At 41.6% G+C, this 23,994-nt stretch overlaps 1 protein-coding gene across 2 annotated transcripts in view; it reads left to right on the forward strand.

Annotated features, from left to right (window-relative positions):
* SORCS3 (sortilin related VPS10 domain containing receptor 3) overlaps positions 1 to 23,994 on the forward strand; it is a 597,794-nt gene that overhangs the window by 476,226 nt on the left and 97,574 nt on the right. For both annotated transcript variants that reach the window (XM_023240898.2, XR_006587279.1), the window contains exons 8-9: positions 7,727 to 7,816; positions 16,085 to 16,264. In XM_023240898.2, the coding sequence (XP_023096666.1) occupies positions 7,727 to 7,816; positions 16,085 to 16,264 (270 nt within the window). The remainder of the gene's footprint in view (positions 1 to 7,726; positions 7,817 to 16,084; positions 16,265 to 23,994) is intronic.

A 23,994-nucleotide genomic window follows, 5' to 3' on the forward strand; every position in this document is an offset into this window, starting at 1 on the left:
ACACACGCACACACACACACACACACACACACACACACACACACCAAATTGAGAGAACAATATTGGCTTCAATGTCAACTATCTTACTCGAAATCCGTTCTCAGTGAGGTTATTTTGGGGCTGTTATGTTAGGGTCCTAGTAAAAGATTTTACTATGTTAGGGGCCCAATAAAAGATTTTATGTGCAAATCTGTTTCAAAGGAGTTCAACCTCAGCACAGTGTATGTGTAGTAGGTAATAGACCCACTCTTTCTAGAAACAGGCAGATAAAACTGCATATTACATTAATATCACACAGCCTCCAGGACATAAAATGAGCAAACACCAGTTTGACAAACACTAAATTCAACATCAAATGGTCTAGCAGAGGAGACAACTTGCTGGTAAGATGCCGTGTTATTCCAAGTGCCATCTCACAGTTTTGATTCAGACACGTAGTGTGGTGCCTTAGCAAAACATTTTTGGAAAATGAGCTTAAGATGGCAAAGTCAACATAACCTGCCATGCAGGAGCCCTCAGGGCCATCCCGATGCTTAGAGCAACTTCCTGATGAGACTTACGGCTCTTTATCAACTCTTGTGGTCCAGCAGTCAGCATCCTGCTTCTTTGTTCTTGAAAGAGAAATGTGATCTTTGAAGGAAGTATGTAGGTGGAGAGGAAGAGAAAGGCCTAACAATGTCAAGATTTATTTCAAATAATCTGAATAGAATTAATGAGCAAAGAAATTGGAAAAGTTAATTGTGCATCCTAACAACTGTGTGGTTCACTTTTGTTTCTTTAAGGAGGAAGAAGCACTGCAGAGGCTGTGTGGGAAGTCACTAACATGTATCTGGAGAGGTGGCCACTTCTCTTGCTTAGGCTGGTTATTCACATTGCGTGGGGCCAGCAAGGTCCTCTAGTCGACAAACCTTCTAAGTGCCATTTCCTTCATTTCTTGTGCAAGCCCAGTTTGTTTCCGCTGTGGCCCCTCCTATTCACAAGTTCCAGGAGCAGCACTGTTCACTCTGGTCCAACAACAGAGCAGTGATGTCTCAAGGCTGGGAAACTATTACGATCCCTCACATAAAAGGATCTGCTTTGTTGGCAGGCATCTTACCTGGGAAATTGGAAGTCAAGTGACATGGGATCCATTCCCCACCCCAGAAGTTTGGAAACCTGACACACCCTGAAGGACCAGCATGGGCTTGGCAGTCAGATAAATTTGAGTTCAAATTCCAGCTTCACCATTTACTTGCTGTGTGTCTTTGAGTATGTTGCATAACTTCTGCACCTGTCAATTTCTCACCTGAACATAAGAGAGAAGGCCAGTATGTATACAGGGACAGTGCTTGGCATGTAGTAAAGACTCAGAGAATGTTATGCTATGAATATTTATGCCTTGTAGGGTACTAATAGTTTCACTAACAATAATAATAGTAGTAATTAATAGTGTGGATATTAAATAATATCATGAATGTAAAGCATCCAACATAGTAGACACTCAAAAATGTTCATTTTTGCTTCTCTTTTTAGATTACCATGCCCATTTATGAGTTCTAGAGATATAAGTTTTCTTCTATCTATGGCAGAAACAGGCTCAACATACTCAAGGCCCTTTGGTTCCTTTTTCTTTCTTTTTTTTTTTTTTTTTTTTTTTTTTGGCAGATTTCTTCCTCTCATCCAGGGCAAGCCATCATCTAAAAGCAAGGAGAAATGAAAAAAAATAATAAAGGATATGTCAGGTTAGACTTGGTTACAGCAAGAATGGGAATAAGTCAGAAGAGATAGATGTATTTAATGGCCAGTGCATTTGTCCAAAGGAATCATTTTCACTGGCCAGGAGCCCAATTAAACCTGTAAAATGGAAATCCAGAAAATCAGATTAACGAGCCAGTCATTAGTGAGGAAAAGACCCAGCTAATTCAGTGTTTAGCATGACGGATGGGCCCAGAGCAAATAATTGGATGACATTCATCATATGTAAAATAAAAGGTGTCACTGAAAAGGAAAGTGGTAATAATCTCTGGGATTTACAATGCCAGCAGATTTGCTTGTAAGGAAGAGAAAAGTTCATCAAAATAGATTAATAGTCGCTAAACTTTATTCTTTTCTTGTGTGGTTGCCAGAGAGCTGTGCAAATAGTATAGGAGAGGCAGCAAATGCATCAGCTTGTATCATCCCAACATTGTGAGGATTTTGCTCCCAAGGAGGAGTGCTAGAGATAAGTTCCTGCAACCATCTAGAAGCTGGGTGGGAATGGACAGTTCTCTACATCCATGGTTTAGTCACTAAATAATGGAGGAAATCAAACTCAAAGCATCTCTGGTTGAGCTGCTTAATCCCCACAATTTGTTATTCCGTTAGTCAATAGGTATTGAGCCCTGCTCTGTGCCTGACATTGTGGGGATACACTTATTCATAATTAAGGGCTCGGGCATAGGCTGGAGTCATAGATTGTAACAATCTTGTCCTGACCTGTGGAGGCTGTATACATTATATAATATGTAATTAGACTCAAATGAGGGATGGTGTTTCAACTGCTTATTGTACCATTTTCTATGTAATAAGGTTTCATTGCATGGTAGTAATTATCAATCTTGTTTTTATTACCTCACCCCTTCTCTTCTATGAAGACATCATTTTTTTTTTTAATTTTTTATTTATTTTTGGGACAGAGAGAGACAGAGCATGAACAGGGGAGGGGCAGAGAGAGAGGGAGACACAGAATCGGAAACAGGCTCCAGGCTCCGAGCCATCAGCCCAGAGCCTGACGCGGGGCTCGAACTCACAGACCGCGAGATCGTGACCTGGCTGAAGTCGGACGCTTAACCGACTGCGCCACCCAGGCGCCCCTGAAGACATCATTTTTAACATACGTCATCAATGTCATCACAGATTTTCTGGGAATATGAAGAATAATAAACATATATACATGTGCCAATTACAGAGATTTTTATATGTTTCTTAAAAAATAAAAATATGTTTCCTTGGAGTCAGGAAAATGTATTGTTATAGTGAGGTGAGATGAATGGAGACCCTTCTCAATCACAGGAGGAGGAGAACAGGTTTAGAGCCAAACTTTGCTAGGTTCCAATTTGTCTTATCTTGGGCAAGTCAGTCAGTACCTTGTAGTCTCTGAAAGGTTGTCATGAGAATTGAATTAGATAATTTATATAATGGCTACATGCACCGTTGTGTCATTACTCTTATCATCACATATTCACTAATCATTTGCCACAAGACCAGCACTGCCTAGGAATCAGGGAGGTTGCAACTGTATAATAAGACATGGAGGGAAGATTATAGGAATATGTGTACCATAAGTAAAAAAATGTTGAAAGGGCTGTAGAAATAGGAAGAATAGGGTTGAAAAGTTGAGAGGAGAGAAATTGTAATGAACTGGTGGCATCCAAAATCCTTCCATGATCTCATAGGTGGTATAGTGACGTGAAACCATCAGTCGGCTCTCAGTAGGTACAGAGAAGGGTATCACCAGGACAAAAGCATAACTGTGCGAGTCGTCTTGGTATCACTGGAAGATTTTCTGATGTCCTTGGAAGTGGGAGAACCTCTGGGCTCCTGGGGCTTTATCAGCCCCTTAGTAGTTTGGATCATCCCACTGTGTATCTGAAGTGTAATCTCCATCTTTGATTACTTAAGCACAGAGTCTCCCAGGTTGTATGTGTGAGCTTGTGAGAGAATCTGTGCTTGTGCAGGGCTGTATCAGGAATGGCTAGACTGAGTTCCCGAGTTGGTGGGGTTGATCACCCTAACGAGGGGACCGCTCTGTTCTCCTTTGGCTCTTGGTGATTTGGAAACCGCAAGGGACCCAGTGGATTTCTATGGTGCTTATCAGAGGCTTGGCAATGCTCTCATCTTGTTCCCTCGGGAGCCCACTGGGTCTTTTTAGGAGAAACTTCTTTTCATTGCTGAGCTCTGGCTGGCATTCACTGACAGGACTAGCCTACTCTGATGCCAGTTTCCTTCTCCAAGGCAAGTTTGGTGATGTTCAGGGTGTCCCAGGGAGAACTGTTTTTTAAGCATATGAGAAGTGACCAGAACATGTATTTTGGGGTTTAGAAACTTCATCGTTGTGTATCACGTCTCCTTTGGGGTTATGGAAGACTTGTAGAACTAAATAGTGGTTATATAACATTGCAAATGTGCTAAATGCTACTGAATTTTACACTTTATTTTTTATTTTTTTAATTTGAGAAAGAGAGAGAACACAAGCTGGGGAGAAGGGCAGAGGGAGAGAGGAAGAATCTTAAGCAGGCTCCATGTGTAGTGTGGAGCCAGACTTGGGGCTCAATCCCAGGACCCTGAGATTATGAACTGAGCCAAAATCAAGAGTCGGATGCTTGACCGAGCCACCCAGGTGCCCCAAGAATTGTACACTTTATTTTATTTATTTATTTTTTTAAATTTTTTTTCAACATTTATTTATTTTTGGGACAGAGAGAGACAGAGCATGAACGGGAGAGGGGCAGAGAGAGAGGGAGACACAGAATCGGAAACAGGCTCCAGGCTCTGAGCCATCAGCCCAGAGCCTGACGCGGGGCTCGAACTCACGGGCCGCGAGATCGTGACCTGGTTGAAGTCGGACGCTTAACCGACTGCGCCACCCAGGCGCCCCAAGAATTGTACACTTTAAAATGACTAATTTCATGTAACAGGAATTTCCCCTAAAATAAAACTTTATCATCATTGTCAACACAAAATGAGGACAGTAGCTACATCTAAGAGGGAGGCAAGGGTCTCAGGACAGGTGCAAGGCACAGAGTCACAGAGGTGTATGTGAGTTGTCATTTGAAGTTCTGGTTCTGACCTGCTTAGAGTGAGTCCCCTAAACCAGCAGCATTTGCATCATCTGGAAACTCATTAGAAAAGACAATTCTTGGACCTTACCCCAGGCTGATGAACTCAAAGACTCTATAGGTGGAACCCAGGAGTCTGAGTTTTAAGCAGCTTTCTAGGTGATTCTGATGCAGCTAAAGTTCAAACACTACTATTCCAATTCTGGGGTTGACAGGTATACATATGTTGGTTTTATAATTTATAATTAAAACACGAATTCAAAAAGATAATATGCACCCTTCTGTTTATTACAGCCAAATTCTGGAAGTAGCCCAAGTGTCCATCAGTAGATGAATAAAGAAGTGATATATATATATATATATATATATATATATATATATATATAATGTATATCTATATTTATCTAAATATATATATTTAGATATATATTTATCTAAATATCTAGATATCTAAATATCTAAATATCTAAATATCTAGATATATTTATCTAAATATATATATATAATGTATATCTATATTTATCTAAAATATATATAATTATATATATACATATATAATGGAATATTACTCAGCCATAAAAATAATGATATCTAGCCATTTGCAACAACATGGATGGACCCACAGGATTTAATGCTAAATGAAATAAGTCAGAGAAAAATAAACAGCATATGATTTCACCCTATGTGGAATTTAAGAAACAAAACAAATGAAGAGGAAAGAAAGAGAAAAACCATAAAACAGAACAAACTATAGAGAACAAACAGATATTTGCCAGAGGAGAGGTGGCTGGGCGGACAGGTAAAATAGGTGAAGGGGAGGGGCGCCTGGGTGGCTCACTGTGTTAAGCATCCAACTCCGGCTCAGGTCATGATCCCACACTCCATGAGTTCGAGCCCCGTGTCAGGCTGTGTGCTGACAGCTCGGAGCCTGGAGCCTGCTTCAGATTCTGTGTCTCCCTCTCTCTGACCCTCCCCTGTTCATGCTGTATCTTTCTCTGTCTCAAAAGTAAATAAACATTAAAAAAATTAAAAAAAATAGGTGAAGGGGATTAAGAGGACACTTATAATGAACACTGAGGAATATATAGAATTGGTGAATCACTATATTGTACACCTGGAATTAACATAACACCTCATTTTAACTGGACTGGAATTTATAAATAAATGAAATGAAACGCACAAATAGGATCAAGCAAGGACTAGTGGTGACTGTTTAGTACCAAAGATTACATTTAAAATTTTTTTTTCAACGTTTTTTAATTTATTTTTTGGGACAGAGAGAGACAGAGCATGAACGGGGGAGGGGCAGAGAGAGAGGGAGACACAGAATCGGAAACAGGCTCCAGGCTCCGAGCCATCAGCCCAGAGCCTGACGCGGGGCTCGAACTCACGGACCGTGAGATCGTGACCTGGCTGAAGTCGGACGCTTAACCGACTGCGCCATCCAGGCACCCCCCAAAGATTACATTTTAATCTGTTCTATGCAGTTGAGATTTAAAAAGGAAAAGACTACTCAACAACTCATTGATCTTAATATGTGAACACCCCATCTCTAAGCCAGTGCAGCACAATATAGATTGAGAACGGATGTCTTTATCAACAAACAAAAACCCAAATTAAACAACAACAACAAAACCCCAAAGTCCTGGAATACAAAACATGAATGGCTCTAATGAGGAAATAGAGATGTAGGGATAGCATTGAACAGTGGGAACAAAATCAGTCTCTCCTCTTGATTCACAGCCTGTCTTTGCACCGAGTTTTTTACAAGGTTCTGCCTCCCCACAGACTCTAACATTTGCTCCACCTGGCATCTTGCGCTGTCTGCTTTGTGGGCTCCCAATCTGTGCAGAGCAAGGGGGAGCTGTGGGAGATGCCCTCTCTTGGATGGGGAGCGATGGGCGGCTTTCAATAGGGGCGTGACATTTCTGCTCCCTGCGCCTCCCGCTGTGGATGGGCGCCAGGTTCCGACTGGATTGGGAGGGCTGGCCCGTCTCCAGCAAGTGCTTGGTGAGAACAGAGTGGGTGCCTCCAGTAATTGCCTCCTCAGCACAGCGGCCTGGTTGCTATTGTCGTCCTGCTATTTTCTCTGAACAGTCTATGGTATCTTTTCTTGTGAATATTAATTCCCCCCAAGTTAGGACGATTGGGCTGACAGCAGCCATCTGCAAAACTGTGCCATGTTGGCAAGACTTTTCAACAAGCCCAGGCCAGACCATTTCTTGAAGTGGTTTCCACACTCTTCTAAGAATCCATCCTTCCCAAGTGAGATGATTACAGAGTTTGACTCCCCCAGCCATCAGATAGCAGAGCTGGGACTCAAACCCAGGATTTCTCACTTTCCAATCTAGAGTTCTTCCTCTGAGCCTTGATTCCTTTAAATAACTTGCATGTGAAACGGACCAAAGCATACCTGCTTAGTGCATAAATTTGTCAATAGGAAGGAAAAAAATGTGCTCAGATCAGAAGTGAAATTAATTTCAAAGTAACAAGAGTTTTTGAGCAATAGTAATTATTTAGAATCAGAAAAAAATTCATTTCACAATCATGTCATGACTGCATTGGATTAGAAACTTGTTTTTTAAGGCAGAATAAATAGATCATGGGTACATCCCATGCCATGGCTTCTGTTTTCTAAAAATACTTATTGGGTGTGTATATATGCAGAGCACAGTGACCAAATAGAGTCCCTGCTCTCAGAGACAGTGTCAACCATTGGGAAAGTCTGTTGTAATTGCTCATTTGTGGTCTACGTGCTATGACATGGGAGCAACTCAGTGCTGTGTTGCCAGCAAGGGTTATTCTCTAAAAGGTTATCACAAACCTCTTGTGGTTGATGGAGAAGCTAGTACTTTCAACGTGGCCATGACCCCTGGCCCAATCTGACCCCTGGCCCCATCTGACTTCTTTGTGTTTCCCCTGTGATCCAGGTAACAACTGGTGGAAGAGCCAGCTACTACGTGTCCTATCGAAGAGAGGCCTTCGCCCAGATAAAGCTGCCCAAGTACTCACTGCCCAAGGTATGCACAACCTCTGTCCTGGGTCCTGCCAGACAAAGCAGAAGGCAGAGGCTGCCATATTGGGCTCTGGGGAGGTTTGACTTCTGCCTGGGAGACAGCTGGCATTCAGCCTGACATATCACTGCTGGGGTCTGGCCTCTGCTTATGTCCCCGAACATGGGTTCTGTATTCCCTTTTCAGTAGGTTATGCAGGCAAGAGCTTTGATTCCCTATGTCTCAAACATCCTGTATGGGACTGGAGCCATTTCCCAGGGGCCGTAAGGAAAGGAGAGCTAGTATTCAGTCTCTTCTGGGGGTTCCTCCCTCTTGCAAGGGCCTTACTGCCAAATAGAGGAACAGGCTCAGAAGGGCCTAGGCAGGAGCCCAGATATGTGGGGTGTGTGTGTGTGTGTGTGTGTGTGTGTGTGTGTGTGTGTGTATGTATACACACATACAAGTGGTGGAACTGGAAAGAAAGCTCAGGGATTCTAGCTCAGAAGCTCCATCGCCTTTTCCCCAGTCCAGCATGGCCACCTGTTTTCTGCCTCCTCCCTATATATATATATATATATATATATATATATATATATATATATGCATGCATAAAGGTGCACAGGTGAGTCTTGTGGTATTCTTGCTTCTGTCTGCATTTTAATGCTAAATATAAATGCACTGCCTGTTTTCTGCTCCCTTCTGCCACTATGAGTAGTTAAAATAGGAATAGTTTACTATAATGTTAATCTCAGATAATGGCATTTTAACTCCTCTGTTGAAAAATTATAAAACTTACCCTGTGGGCTCCATCCCTTGTGAACGATGGCTTCTGGCAGAAGATGGATCTTAGAGCCTGAATCTGAACATGGACAGGATGCAGTTGCATCACCTACTGTAGCTGCAAAAAAGCCAAGTCTCTGGGTGGACACATATCAGATGTAAAGGGTGTGTAGGCTGGTGCTGGGAAAAAAGCTAAGTGAGTACAGAGGTGGGAGGGATTATGGAATAAGAAGGTGGGTAATTGTCTACCCGCTGGTTGTTTTATTCATGCATTTATTCATATATGCATGTTTGCATCCATTCATTCATTTGATCCTTCTTTTATTCACCCATTGAACTGTTGTTTCTCCCATTTAAGCTTTTGTTCTGTGCCAGGCACGAAATTAGCTCTGTGGATAAAATAGTAAGTAAGCCGCAAATGGTCCCTACCTTCATGGAGCTTATATTCTGGGAGAGAAGAGAGACACTGAATAAGCAATTGTAGGTGTAGGGAGTGTTAGGGGGATAGAAGCTCAAACGCCATTGTGACATAATAAGTGGAGCTTACCTAAAATGGATAGTGAGGACAAGTGTCCTAAAGACAGTCATGTTTAAGCTGATTTAAGAGGGTTAAGGAGTTAACCCTGCAAGCAAGGGTTGGGAAGCCAATAGAACATATATGCACAGGCCCTATTTTAAAAGAGATAATATCGTTCTTTCAACAAACTAAAACACCATCTCAAGTGACTGGGTTGCAGAGAGAGAGATGGAGAGGCTGATGAGATGAACAGGGACTGTATAAAGTAGCCTGAGGAACCATGGGAATCAATTTCTCATTTTTCTCTACCCTCTCTGTGATTGGTTTGAGTGGGACCATTATACAGCTTTGTGGTTGCAGGGTGTACCCATCCGATGGTCTAAACCCAAGCAGGAAGGGGAAGTTCCTTCCTGCTCGCAGAAGATGAGGAAGGGGAAGTTCATAATCATGCTCTTTCTGAAGGAGAAAGACCCCTTGCAGTCACTTGATGATTTCTATGTATTGGAGCAGGAGAGAAGTATTTTGGGAACTTTCCAAACCATATCCCCAGTGTAAGGCCTGTTTCATCTCTGTATTGTGTGCATATTTTATGTATTCTCAGCCTTCTGAGGAAAACAAACAGTTCGCTCCCCTGGGCAGTGTGGCTGCAGGTGGGGACAAATGAAGCCTGGAATTGATCAGAACGCTGGGACACTCCATTAACGATCAGCAACCCCATGGCAGTTTATTGTGGTGGAGTACTGTCCGTGCGGCCCCTTTTATAGAACTTCATCCACAGCAGCTTCATTAATATGAGGGCTGCTGTGAAAATAGCTGGATGGTTATCGATCCCCTTTATTAGCCAGCGTTGGCTCAGATTTTCATAGCCTAGGCTGAGGAGGTGAGGACAGAGGGGGTGGAAGTGTTTAAAAGTGGAAATGGCTTTTAAGCAAGTTGTTGCTGTTCCATGAGCTGTGGCTGCTCCCGAGCCTCTTACTTAAAAAACAAAAACAAGGAGAAGCTCCTGTCATCATTGCCCTCACACCTCTCCTCCCTGCCTGTCTGTTCAGAACGCGCTCTCCTGGGGCACTCCGTGGCTCGGAGTATTTTGCAGAGAATGAAATGAACACCATTAATAACGAGTGGCATTATTAGGAGCAGCAACCTTGTGCTGAGTTCTCCAGAACCAGTTCCTGGGTGTCGGCTTGGCAAGGAAGGCATGCACCAGCAAGGTGGGGAGGCAGAAGACAGGGGGTCATGCCTGACTGGGGAAAAGGCAATGGAGCTTCTGAGCTGGAAGCCCTGAGCTTTCTTTCCAGCTCTACCACTTGCTTATCCATGAGCCCAGATCTTCTTATCTGTGAAATGGGCATCATAATACCATTGAACATTACTGAGCCCGGTGCTGCTGGAGAACAATAAAGTTTAAGAAATTCCCCCACTCTTTTATGTTGCTGGAAGTGGCTCCCTGCAAAGAACCACTCTTCCCAGTGTGCCTCCCTAGGACACAGATGCCTGCCTATTTGCCTTTGACAAGACCAACTTCCCCTTCTTTATCTCATAAATGATTACCTGAACTCTTTGTCCCCACTGACCAATCTGGACAAAATGCTGGCTATTTTCACTCGATCAGACTTAGTCTGGCCTTTCACCTTCTCCCAAACCCATGAACTCTGCCCACTCTTGAGCAGATGCGAGCATTGAGGGCTTAAGCAGTCACTGGAACTCAGAACAACCCGTTAACAGCCCTTCTGAAAATCACCTGACGTGACAAAGCTTAAGGAAGGTGGTTTCCTGTCTAATGGCCCTCTCTGCTGCCACCTGCTCCCCCTTCTCCCCACACCCAGTTCTCTCTAGCTTCGTTTTATTTTCTAATCACTTCATAAAAGTAATTCTTTTCTGCCTTTACTCTTGAGGGACTTTAGATATGACAGCCAGACTGTTCCCCCTTTTGCAATAGCCTTTGCAAGTAAAGTCTCTCCCTACCTAAGTCTGGGTTTGCTTTTAGTTGACAGTAGAATATGTTTAATCCCATTTTGAATAATAAAAGAGAGGAGAGGGAAATATGCTTGAGAAAATTTATTATAATGATAATGACAGTGATATTAACCTTTTCCTTAATTTCCTTAGGACAGTTTTCCTTAATGTTTACATTTCCCCAAATACTGATTTATCCTTCTTTGCTCCCTCACAGCCATACTTCTTAAAATGTTATCTGTAATTCTTATCTCTTTGGTTGCTTCTTATCCACCCTTCCATCCACTGCCAGATGCCCTGTGCTCTCCCACAGCCCTCTCTCCACTATTCCACCAAAAATCCTCTGGCCATTGTTACCAGAGACCACCTCCATACCAAATCCAATAGACATTTGTATAACTCTTTTTTTTTTTTTTAACCACTCTGGAGCATTTGACAGTGTTAAAAAAAAATCCATACCTGATAATCTTCCCTTTGGAATATTTTATTCTGATTTCCTTTTCTGGATCCCCTTCCCTTGCCACCCGTTAAATGTTGATCATCCTAAGTTCTCCTGGTATTCTAATGGTTCCTTGGTGACCTCATCACTTCTCTTCATATTGGTGACATCTGTATACACAGCCCCATCCCATATCCACTGAACCCTAGACTGTATCTCCTACTGCCTATTTGAAGTACCTCCCCTGGATGAGCACTGGGTGTTGTATGGAAACCAATTTGACAATAAATTTCATATATATATATAAAAAAAAAAAAGAAAAAAAAATGAAGTACCTCCCCTAAATGATCTCATTGTAAAAATCTGGAACTGAGCTTAGAGTCTCTATATGATATCCCTAATATTTCATCCTTCTCCTCTGTTTACTTAGTCCATCTAAACCTTCATTGGTTATCTACCGTGTGCTAGATACTTAGTAAGTGCTAGAAATGAAGTGATAACTAAGAAAGGCACAGTGTCTGCCCTCTGGGAGGTTACAGTCTAGTGAGACAGACAGACATAAACTAAATGTATTTAAACTAAATAAACTAAAAGTATTTAATTATGAGTATTTAGTTATGATTGTGTGAACATGCTAAAAAGAAGCAGAGAATTTTGTAAGTCGGATATCTGATATATTATTAAAGATATGCCCTTTTCCTTCATCCCCCTGTGGGTTCTGCCTTCTTAATATCTCACCAGCCGTTTCATAGGATTCTCATAGAATACCTGCTTTCTTAGCTCAGGCCCCCATGTGTCACTTTGGAGCTTGTTGCAGTGACCTCATAAGCCTTCCTCCCTGCCCCACTGAAATTCACCTTTCACACTGCCTCCACAAAGAATGAGATCACACAATGCAGCTGGTGTTCCCCAGCCAAATCTCTGCACTGATCAACTCGAATTCTTTTCTCGGGCTTAAAATCGTGTGCTAGTTTTGGATTTCTTTTCTGGGCGAAACTTAGGTGTGCCATACACAACCCCTTAAGATGCAGTCACTGTCTGTCCTCACCTCCCTCAGGGGAAAACTGCCTTCAGGCCATTCAAGTTCCACACATTTCCATGGATGCCCCACCCCTCTTCCTGTCAGTACTTGTGTGGGGGACCTTCGTCAGGTTCACAAAAGGCCAAGAGTTGGGGTGCCTGGGTGGCTCAGTTGGTTAAGCTCAGGTCATGATCTCACAGTTCATGAGTTTGAGCCTCATGTTGAGCTTTGTGGTGACAGCTCAGAACCTGGATCCTACTTCGGATTCTGTGTCTCTCTCGCTCTCTGCCTCTCCTCCACTCACTCTCTCTGCCTCTCTCTCTCAAAAATAAACATTAAAAATTTTTTAAAAACAAAAAGGCCAGGAGTGAGGGATGTCCCCACCACCATTGGACATCTGCTTGAGGTCAGGTTCTACACCTTCTTCTCTGTATTCCTATTATAACGTTTGGCACGTGGCAGATGCTGAATATCATATGTGTTTTTACAGTGAATGAAGTAACAGTCGGCCCAGATTACACGAAAATGTTTCAGTCATGGGGAAGTATTTCCACCATTGCTCACCTATGAAGTCGCACGTTTAGGTTTGTGAAAGGCAACTATGATTCTTCCAAATTAATGGTAGAAAGGTTTAGAGGGAATGCTACTTATCATGTTTTCCAAATAAAAACATGAAGGTGGTAACATCTGATGCTGCCCAAATTCCAGTTTAGTAAAGTCCCAATCAGAATTTACTTACTGATTTTTCCCCTCTTGGGTTTCTCTCTTCATCACTGATCAGATCTCTCCCTGCATGTTCTCAGGAGTAGCAAAAATGTCTTCATTGTCTTAGAAGGAGGTGACACGTGCTTTGGGGTTAGCTTGAGATCACAGGATTCAAGAAATACGCTTTATTATCATCAGATCCCTATTAGACCAATAATCCTGATAATGCTTTTATTGTTCTTGAAGATTTAATATTCTGTTTATTATTGGTTGATCCCTATTCAACTGTAAGATCTATTTGGAGAGAGGACACATAGTTTAGAGCTTTTTCAAAGACTGATTCCCCAGACTGCATGCACCTGGATTGCCTGCAAGGCTGGTTCACATGGTAGAATTTAAGGCTCCAAAGCCAGATGTACTGAATCAGAACTGCAGGCAGTGGGACATGTGAGTCTACATGCTATTAAAATCTGCAGGTAATTTTGATGCATATTGAGTTATACTCCCACTGATACGGAGGCCAGCTTCTTGATTCAGATAGTCTTGGGTTTAAATCTTAGTAATATCATTTATTAGCTAAGTGACGTAGGGGAATTAAGAATTTCACAAGCAGACTTCCCAGAATCCTAGGTGCTAGAGAGCGCTGTCTCTCCCAGAGACTGCAATACCTGTTGGCCAGGTGATACACGCCAGTACAGCTCCAAACTAAGATGCATTCACAGCAAATCTGGCTGCCTTTAATCCTGACCATGCCCCAGTGTTTTAAGTTGTTTTTTTCCACTTATTTTACATTAGTTTAGTCTAAAATAACTTAGCTCATTCATTTTTATAACCAAAACATCTGGGAAAAGCCCGGCACTTCTATTGCATTTTTAACTGGGTAAGTGAATTTAATTCGTATTTCCTGCAGCTGCTATTTCCCCTCCTACCGGGTTCTTGGGCTTTCATTCCACACCAACACAACACAATTTCATCACATGGTTTTTAAGAGGAAGCCTTATTTCCATTTTCAAGCAGCTCAGCGGGAACCTGTAATTCTATAAGGTGCATAAGCACAAATGAGCTACTGAGGTCTTAGTCAAGGCGACCTAGGGAGTTCAAGGCCAGAGGCTGAGATCTGACAGATTCGCCAATAAAAAGATCCAGAATTCTTCTCACTTTCCCACATCCTGGTTGTCCAAATCAAATGAGCTTCTCTTTTTTAAAATCATCCTGAGAGAAGCTTTCTATAGTTGTGTCATTATAGACATTGCTACCTCCTTTTGCTGCTGAAATCATTTCTGGGAAAGGTTGGCCAAATAAGGTAAAAGCTAGACCCAGCTTGGTGATTTACTTACTGTCAACTCCAATTGCCTGTGCCCCTACTATGAGTGCTTGCCACCACCGTGACAAGGGTCCTCTCCTGCTTTCCCAGGATATCATTACTCTTTGCAATATATATCTGTATATTAATGCATTTTTTAACTGCTTCCATTATGTCAAGTGTTCATGTGTGTCAACATCTCCTCCTGACAGGGCAAATTCCCTAGAGGAGGACTTGAGTTTGTGATAATCTCTGTATAGTGCCTAGCTACATATGAAAACTGGCTTTTATAAATTGTTTTGAATTGTGAACTGATTAGATTTGATTTTAGAAATGATCTAGTCCAGGTATGCAGACTAAATTGACTTCAGAGATCAGGAAGTTGATATTAATATGTAAGTGGCCGGTCATCAGAACATTTGGGTACTTGAGGCTGAGACTTCGGGAGTGCTGACTTTACCTAAAAGACTACGCAGTCAGGTATTGAACAGAGACTGTGGTTGAACCAAATATTTGTGATTCATATTCATCTCATGGGTCATTGGATTACAACTTCTGATCTGGAGGCTGTCTGTCCAAATGCTTAGAAGCTAACAGGTTAGACTCCTATTACAAAGGTTCAAAACTTGGTTCTTCCTCTGACTAGCTATGTAATAAATATGAAGCAAGCTGGCAAACCTCTGTGTACCTTAGTTTATTCCTCAGTAAAATGGGAATAATACTGCCTCCACTGTAGAATTATTTGGATTTTTCACTAAAATAATACATTTAGATGACTTAGAATAAGTGCTCAGGTGTTAGCTATTCTTTTTATCAGTAGCCCAACCTCTTCAGTATTATGGTGAGAAAATTAAACCTCAGGGACCCAGATACATTCCACACCATATAGCTAATTTTAGTAGAGTTTCTATTATGACCCAGAACACTAAATTCCAGGTTGAGTATCCTTTCTGCCATATCTGTGATTTTCAAATATTATGCTATTAGTAGCAGAACCTCCCTCACCTTTTACTCCCAAAATATTACATGGGACTCCAGTATAAAACAGATTCAGGTGGGATTGCTCTGGTTGAAACAGAGTTGGAAGCCCAGAATCCCACTCATTGGCTATGCCTCCATGCCATCCTTCTTGCCATCCCCATGACTCTGAAGATCCCAACGACAAGTTTCAAAGCCACTACAATAAAAGTTTGAAAACATAAATGAAGATCTAAAGAAGGGATAAGCCCTGTCTTCTTTGCACGTGTGTTTCCTCTTGCAGGGCTGTATGTTTCTGTTAGCACTAACACTAACTCTCAGATATAAAACTAAAAAATGAAAGTGGATGAATCCCTTGGAGCCTTAGAAAATGATACCCACCAAAGCCCCTTACACCCATCTTACTGTCACTTAGCAAGGAACAGAAATCACAAAGCTCTTAATATATAGCCTTGGTCCAACACAGAATTGTTTAATGCTGCCTATAACTCAGGCATTTTCTCAACTTCTCAATAAGTCATGGTAATTACTCTGGGTCCCACTGGGCAGAGAGATACGGAGATCTGAGTCCTTACAAGTTTTCCATCTTCTTACAGGACATGCACATCATCAGTACCGATGAGAACCAAGTGTTTGCAGCGGTCCAAGAATGGAACCAGAATGACACGTACAACCTCTACATCTCAGACACGCGTGGCATCTACTTCACCCTGGCCATGGAGAACATTAAGAGTAGCCGAGGTCTAATGGGAAACATTATTATTGAATTGTATGAGGTATGTAGCCAAGACTATCCTGCACCTGGATCTGCCTCTCTTTTTCATGAATTTTAATGGTATAAACATAAGCATTGCAGTCAACTAGTCCTGGGTTCAGACCTCAGCTGCACCCTTTAGCAATTGTGTGACTTGAGGCAAGGGACTAACTTACCCGTGCCTCAACTTCCTCACCCGTAAAATATTTGCCTAATGAGGTGGTTGTGAGAAGGAGAGATAATGTATGTAGAGCATCCAGTGTGGTGGTTGACTCAGTGAGCTTTAACAAATGGTAGCTGAAGTTGATGTTCTTGTGTGTATAAGCATGATTACAAGCCAGACATGCAGGTATTTGACCTAGATAGGCTCACTTAAGTTCCCCTTTCAACTCTATGGACTCAGAGTGGAGGCACGTATCTACTTATATATGTTATTTGGAAAATTCCATCCTATGAACAAATTTTATAGGAAAATAAAAGTGAATATCAGCTCTTGGAATGAGGGTTTCCCTAAAATGCCACCAGATACCAACCTCTGTGCATGAGGGAAGAACGGGCCTTGACTTATGTTGAGTTGTTGTTATTGTTGTTTAATATCAGCATCACCTTACTGAGTTTTCAGTTATATTGAGGTTTGTTTTTAAATGTGATCACCAGTTAAAGAATAATTTATCTAGGAAAACAAGTGATTCCTCATAGGAACTAGAGAAAAAAAAAACTAATTGTTTCAGTGCCCCTAAGGCTATGGTACTTTTTTATATCTCTAGTGGCTGTGTATGACCTTTGATGGTCCTGGCCACAGTGCCCACCTTGGTATGATGGATTTATTTGAGTAAAGGGATGTATTTTATTATCCAGCATTCACTCGTAACTAGTGGTCAACCTACACGTGTTACACCGGTTGAGGACATTCATTTGTGGAGGGGGAAGTTGTCTGTCATGAGTGGTAGCTTCAGATGGTATGCGTGAGCTGCTCCCTTAGGAGTTTTCATCTTTGGGGAGTGGGAGCAGCTTTTAGAAAAGAGGGATCAGTGCAGGGGCTTCTACTTTGCAGTGATCTCTTCTGAACAGTGCCCGTCAAACTTCCAGCATCCCTGTATTGGTATCTAAGTTGGCTCTTCAGTTATTGAGAACAGTGGAAACATATACGATTCTAGTTATTTTGTTAGGCAGGATTACACAAAGGTCTGGGGTGAAGTGAATGTCAGTGGGTGTAAAAAACAAAATCAGTAGAAATAACCGTGATTTCCTAGGAGGTAGTTGACAAGTACTGAAAGAATTCCCTTAACAAACAAGGTCCCAGTTTGGAAAATTGTCCAGATTTCTTCTCAGAGTTCTTGCCCATGAAAATGGGCAAAGATGACTAAGGCGTGTAAAGGGCTTTGGGAAGCTTACATTTGCATGCCTCTATTCATACCTGGAAGAAGAAATATACATTGTTATTGGGCAGTAAGTCACATCTAGTGGGAAGGTTTGGATGAAATGTTCCCAGGACTCAGGCCATTCCAACCAACATTCCAAACCAAGTTCCTATTTGCGTAAGTGAGGCTATCGAGGTGAGAGGATTACTCATACTCCTGCAGTTAGACTCCAGTAGGACAGAGTAGGCATTGCTGCAGATGATCTTTCAATTGTGAACTCCCTGTGTCTCTGGTCCTTTTGATTAGTCAGGTGAGTTTGGCACTGTGCTGTTCCTTTCCTAATAAAGGCACCTAAAACCCCTTGGTCATTGTGAATAGTGAGCCACTCTGATCTGAAGTAGAACAAGGATTAAAGTGAAGAATGTGCCTAGATACATGTAATCTCTTTTGTCTTGCTGAAGGCAGTCTTGCATTTTCAGTTTTATTGGGAAAAATGCATGGTGTCATTTTATCTATAGAGAAGCAAGACATACTAGGCAAGGCGACTTCTCTAAAACCAGTTCTGTTGAGCTTGTTTTCCATTTAATTTTATCAAGGTTCATTGTGCCCCTACTTTGTGTTAAAGCCCATGAGCAAGGGAGGAGAGATACTGGTTCGTACCCTCAGAAAGCTGGCTATCTAGCTTGTTGGACTTTGAGGAAGTCACTGAACGAAGTTCCTCTTTTACCTGCCCAGATTGGAATCAGTTGAGACAGAGACAAAGGGTGAGAGAATTGGAGATCAGATGTCAGTGTTACTTCTTTTTAAAAGTTATGTAGGAGGGAGTGGGCTTGCTAATACTGCACCCCAGAACTGGATACACCCATCCAGTCACATGCACAATTAGTAAATGCTCTTCTGTGGAAGCCTCTTCCTGTAACATCATTGCAGTGAGATATAGAGAATGTGATCTTTGCAAGCAGAGCCCTAAAATAGTGAACATGGGGATGAGCCATACATGCTCAGTTATTCTTTTGCAATGTTACCAATCTTATTATAAGTCTTTTTGCCCTGGGGAGGAAGAAGTAGAAGGCATTCCATATTTTGAGAGTGGCAGGAGCCAAGAACTAGATGGATAGTGTAGATTTGCAAGACCATGAACTAGCCAATCTAATTGCATAGAATAGATTATTGTCAGGTACGAGAATGAGTGCCAGGTAAATGGTTGGATTTCAGATTCTATAAGGCATTTAATACCAAGGGAATAAATTGTATCCTCACGCTACCTAGACTATGACCATATTAAGGTTTTTAGAGGGTGATGCTGTTTTGCACCTGGAGATGCATTCTGTGATTTGGAGATAAAGCTAAATTTAATTGGTCTCTAGGGGTCATTAGTTTTTAACCTTCTTCACTGGAGATTCTCACAGAAACTGAGATAGTGTACCATATGGCCAGTTAGCAGAGAGACTATGATTTTTGTGGACTCTGAATGCCCTTGAGTAATGCAGCTGGGAAAACTAGTAAGCTTTCACATTCAATTCAACTAAATTGAATACACTTTCATAGAGTGTATTTTGTTTGATGAGATGTGGCTAGTGCATGAGACTCACAATCTACTGGAAAGATATGTGATTCTATTAGGGTAGCTAGTGATCATAGACTAACTTGTATTAAGGCCATGATTTTCCATGTTGTAGGATCAATAAGGAGGAAGGTTACTTCTAACTTGAGGAATTTGGGGAGTCCTTTAAATGAGTTGGCTTAAAGGATGAATTTACTGGAGCTTGAGAGAAAGACAGGTCTGGTGGAATCCCAGCATGAGATGAGAACTAGAGTCTGTTGAGTAGATGCCCATTTTCATGGAATGTGGAGAGATTTTTGGAAACACTGGGGATAAATATTGTGACTATACTAGTAAAGAGCTGGATTGAAGAGTTGCGCATTTATTTGATGGGCTAACATTTCTCTGTGTTTTTCCCCTACATCTACGTACCTAAAAAAATGATATTTAGATGCATGACATAGTCCCCTATGCCACATTAATGTCTAACTTTATATTATAATGTGATAGGGTATTATACCTGTTTAACCTTGTCTGAAATGTCAGGGATGCCTTTAGGTAACATGGATGTGAGGTGGCTCAGAGTGAGCACAGCCACTTAAATCTGCTTACTACTGTATCATTCTATGTTGCATGTGGCCCTCTCAAGCTTCTTCTTGACCGCGGAAAGGAGACAAAGAAAATGAGAACTTACTTGAGAATTCACCTTATAGGTCTTGTCTCTAAAAGACCTTGGAAACCAATGGGAATCCACCCCACTGAATGTCCTAAAACCAAGTAAAGCAGAGACATTGTGTGTTTCCTGGTCTGTTGGAGCAGTCTCCTACTGTAGAGAGTCCCATCTCGTTCTTTAATCCCTGCTTCAAAGTACAATATTTTCATGGCTGTAATTACATAATCAGGTGAGAAAATAATTCTTGAAGGACAAATAATAATGTTTTATAAGGTGTCAGAGCCTGTTCCATCAAAACAAGTCTGGTGTTGACAATGAATGTAATCTATTATGTGTGTTCACCATTCTTCTATGATACTCGTTTCACATAGAGCTTTGTTGTGGTTTCTTTACATCACACATTACTAACTCTAAACTTCATTTCTTCTTAGTTGCTTTCCACAGATAAATCAAGAAACAAATATCCTTTCCAACGCCCTCAATTATATTACAGAAACATGCTCTGAGCTGCTAGTCAGATGCATTTTTTTTTCAATATTTTCCTGGATATTAAGCATCCAACTTGTACCTCATCATAATAATAACAACAGCATATGAGACAATGCCTTAGACCGGCATTGTTGAATAAATATATAATACAGGCTACAGATGCAGTTCTAAATTTTCTACTACTCACATTTTAAAAAGTAAAAATAAACAGGTGGAATTAATTGTAATAATATGTTTTATGTAACAAAATTATCTAAAATATTATCATTTTAGTATGTGTTCCATTTGAAAAATACTAATGAGATATTTTATATTTTTCCATACTGAGTCTACAAAATTCAGGGTGTATTTTACACTTCCCACACATCTCAATTCCTATGCTAAATTTTCATCAGAAATACTTGATCAGTATTTACATTTCATAAAATTTAGAGTAGAAAAAGAAGATTCACATACCCAAGTTATTCCAAACATACTTAAAGTTTGCCAATAACAGAATTGGGTGTCAGTTTTTAAATTGAAGTTCAAATTGCTTAAAATCAAATACAGTTAAAAATCATTTCCTTAGTCCCACCGGCCACATTTCAAGTGCTCAGTAATCATATGTAGTTAGTGGCCATGGTACTGAATTGCATAACCCTAAATAATGTATATAATTTTTCTTATTTATCAATTGCCCTATCTCTTTGTGGCAGGTATCATTCTCCCTTGTGCCTATGAGAGTACAGAGATGCAGAGAATTTAGTAACTTGGCTGAGATCATACAGATAGTAAAATGGTGGAGCTGTGTTTAAACCATTCCATGTCTATTTGATTAAAAAGCCCAGGCTCTTTCCACTATGCAGTTTTTCACATTTATGTTTTTTTTTAATTGAAGTATAATTTATGTATAGTAAAATTTACCCTGTTTGGTATACAGTTCTATGTGTTTTGACAGGGATACACAGTTGTGTAACTATCATCATTATCAAGATAGAGAACAGTTCTGTCACACCAAAATATTTCCTTTTTGTAGTCAACCATCCTCCTACCCTAAATCACTGATTTATTTCTCTCTCCTGATTCACCTTTTCTAGATTTTCATGTCACTGGAATTATATAGTAGATAGCCTTTTGAATTTGGCTTCTTTTACTTAGAATAATGCATTTGAGGGGCTCCTGGGTGACTCAATTGGTTAAGCATCCAGCTCTTGATCTCAGCTCAGTTCATTATAACACGGTTTGTGAGTTCAAGCCCCACATTGGGCCTTGTGCTGATGCTGTGGAGCCTGCTTGGGATTCTGTCTCTCCTTCTCTTTCTGTGCCTCTCCAACTTGTGCGCACGCTCTCTCTCTCTCTCTCTCTCTCTCTCTCTCTCTCTTTCTCTGTCTCTCAAATAAATAAATAAATTTCAAAAAATTAAGGGGCACCTGGGTGGCTCAGTTGGTTAAGCGTCCGACTTCGGCCCAGGTCATGATCTCACCCTTCCTGAGTTTGAGCCCCACGTCGGGCTCTGTGCTGACAGCTCGGAGCCTGGAGCCTGCTTCAGATTTTGTGTCTCCGTCTCTCTCTGCCCCTCCCCCACTTGTGCTCTGTCTCTCTCTATCAAAAATAAATAAAATGTAAAAAAGAACATTTTTAAAAAAATAAAAAAAATAATAATGCATTTGAGATCCATTCATGTTGTTGAATATCAGTAGGTATTCCTTTTTTATTGCTGAGTAGTATTCCATTTGTGGATATGCCCTAGTTTATCCCTTCATTCAGCAGTTGAAGGACATTTAAGTTGTTTCCAGTTCTGTGAGCTAATGAATAAAACTTCTATAAACATTCACCAGAACATAAGTTGTTTTTTTTTGTTTGTTTGTTTCTCATGGTTATACACCTAGGAGTAGGATTGTGGGATTGAATGTGTTTCTACAGTGGCATCCCCACCAGAGATGTATGAGAGTTCTGGTTGCTTCACATTTCCACCAACACTTGGCATTATCAGTTGAGTGAGTGTGTGTGTGTGTGTGTGTGTGTGTGTGTGTGTGTAGCTACTGTGAAGGGGCCTAATGGCACCTTATTGTGTGTTTAATTTGAATTTCTTAATGACTCTGTTGACCTCCCCAGGATGGATAAAATGAGACCCTGTGAGTCATCCATAGTATTTTGCTTTCTTTGCCCATCTTATTGATGTTTCCTTGCTTTCCCTGTCCCTTGTGCCTGTGCCCCGCCTTTGCTTTATCATGACTTTAAGTGACCCATCTTGGGCTAAATGATCAACTGCTGTTAGATTCCACAGGGCCATCTCTCCCAAACTCACCTTGACCCGCCCCTCACCATAGGTCCCACTGTAGGGACAGCCCACAGCAGACCATGATAATTGTTTTTCTCAGCAGAGCCCCGGTTTCCTTGTCCTAAGGGCCCAGGGAGGTGAGCAACAGATGATCATGCCACCTGGACTTAGTACTCTGCCAAGAGGCCGCTGTCAGTTTCCCTTCATACCTCAAATTGATTCCCAGAAGGAAAGTGGGCCAGGCAGGCCCGCACTTGTCCCACCCTCTTCTGTGGGCACCATCACAAGCTGTTGCCCTTCTCTTTGAACTCTGGGGCCAGCATCTGCGGCCATGCTTCTGATTTCAAATAACAGTGGGAGGTCACATGGTTAGAGTTTATCAGATGCCAAGTATCTCTTTGGATGGAAGAGTTAAAATGTGTGTTTCCTTCCCTAATCCCTTTATGTTGTATGTAGTGAGGGTAAGTAGTGTTTCATGATACTTTTGCATCAGAGACATATATGGGTCTACATGTATACTCATGCATGTATATGTGGGCGTGAGGACTAGACTGGAGCATAAACATATTTCATTCTTGGGCCGCAGTCAGAAAGGTTGAAAGCTGTTGGTCTAGGGCATGCAAAAGCAAAGGGCCCTCCAAACTTACAGTCCTTTATACACGATACAGAGCCAAGAAGCAACTCAGTAATAATGTAAGGATTTTAAACAATCCAAATGCAAGTTGACAGTGTTCTGTTCTTTCAGACTGGAGGGAGATTGCTTGTGGCTCCTTTGTAACTGCAGGAGAAACACCTTCAGAGCTGCAGATGGGTTCCTTGGAAAACTCTCCTTCCTATATCTTTTCAGACCCCATTCTCCTAATTTTTCTCTCCTAATATGTCGGGATTGCAAAAATTGCTCATCTGAATGGTGGAGTGCTCATTGGGAAACTATGGTAGTGACCATTCCATTTGCCAAAGACACTCATCCAGAAGAACTGGACATAGCTGAATGGCTAGTAATTCATGCTGTAAGGCATCCAGCTAGGAGGCAGCAGATGGGGGTGACAGGAGCCCCACATGAGATGTCTAAATCAGACCTGTATATTTTGTCCCAGGAAGTAGACAGCAAGGCCCTAGGTACGTGTTGTGTTGGAAGGGGCCAGCTGGCTTAGATGAGACAGTTCTCTAGATCATTATCTGGTGGTCCAACAGAAAAGGTACCAGCTCTGTGGCTGAAGATAATACCGAAAGTCCTCCATCAGACAGATGGTTCTAAAGAAACACAGGGTCCGGGACACCTAGGTGGCTAAGTCGGTTGAGCATCTGACTTCGGCTCAGGTCATGATCTCACGGTTCGTAGGTTCGAGCCCCGTGTCAGGCTCTGTGCTGACAGCTCAGAGCCTAGATTTTGCTTCAGATTCTGTGTCTCCCTCTCTGTCTGCCC

The sequence above is a fragment of the Felis catus genome, chromosome D2 (assembly GCF_018350175.1).
Source record: "Felis catus isolate Fca126 chromosome D2, F.catus_Fca126_mat1.0, whole genome shotgun sequence".
Classification (NCBI taxonomy): Eukaryota; Metazoa; Chordata; class Mammalia; order Carnivora; family Felidae; genus Felis; species Felis catus.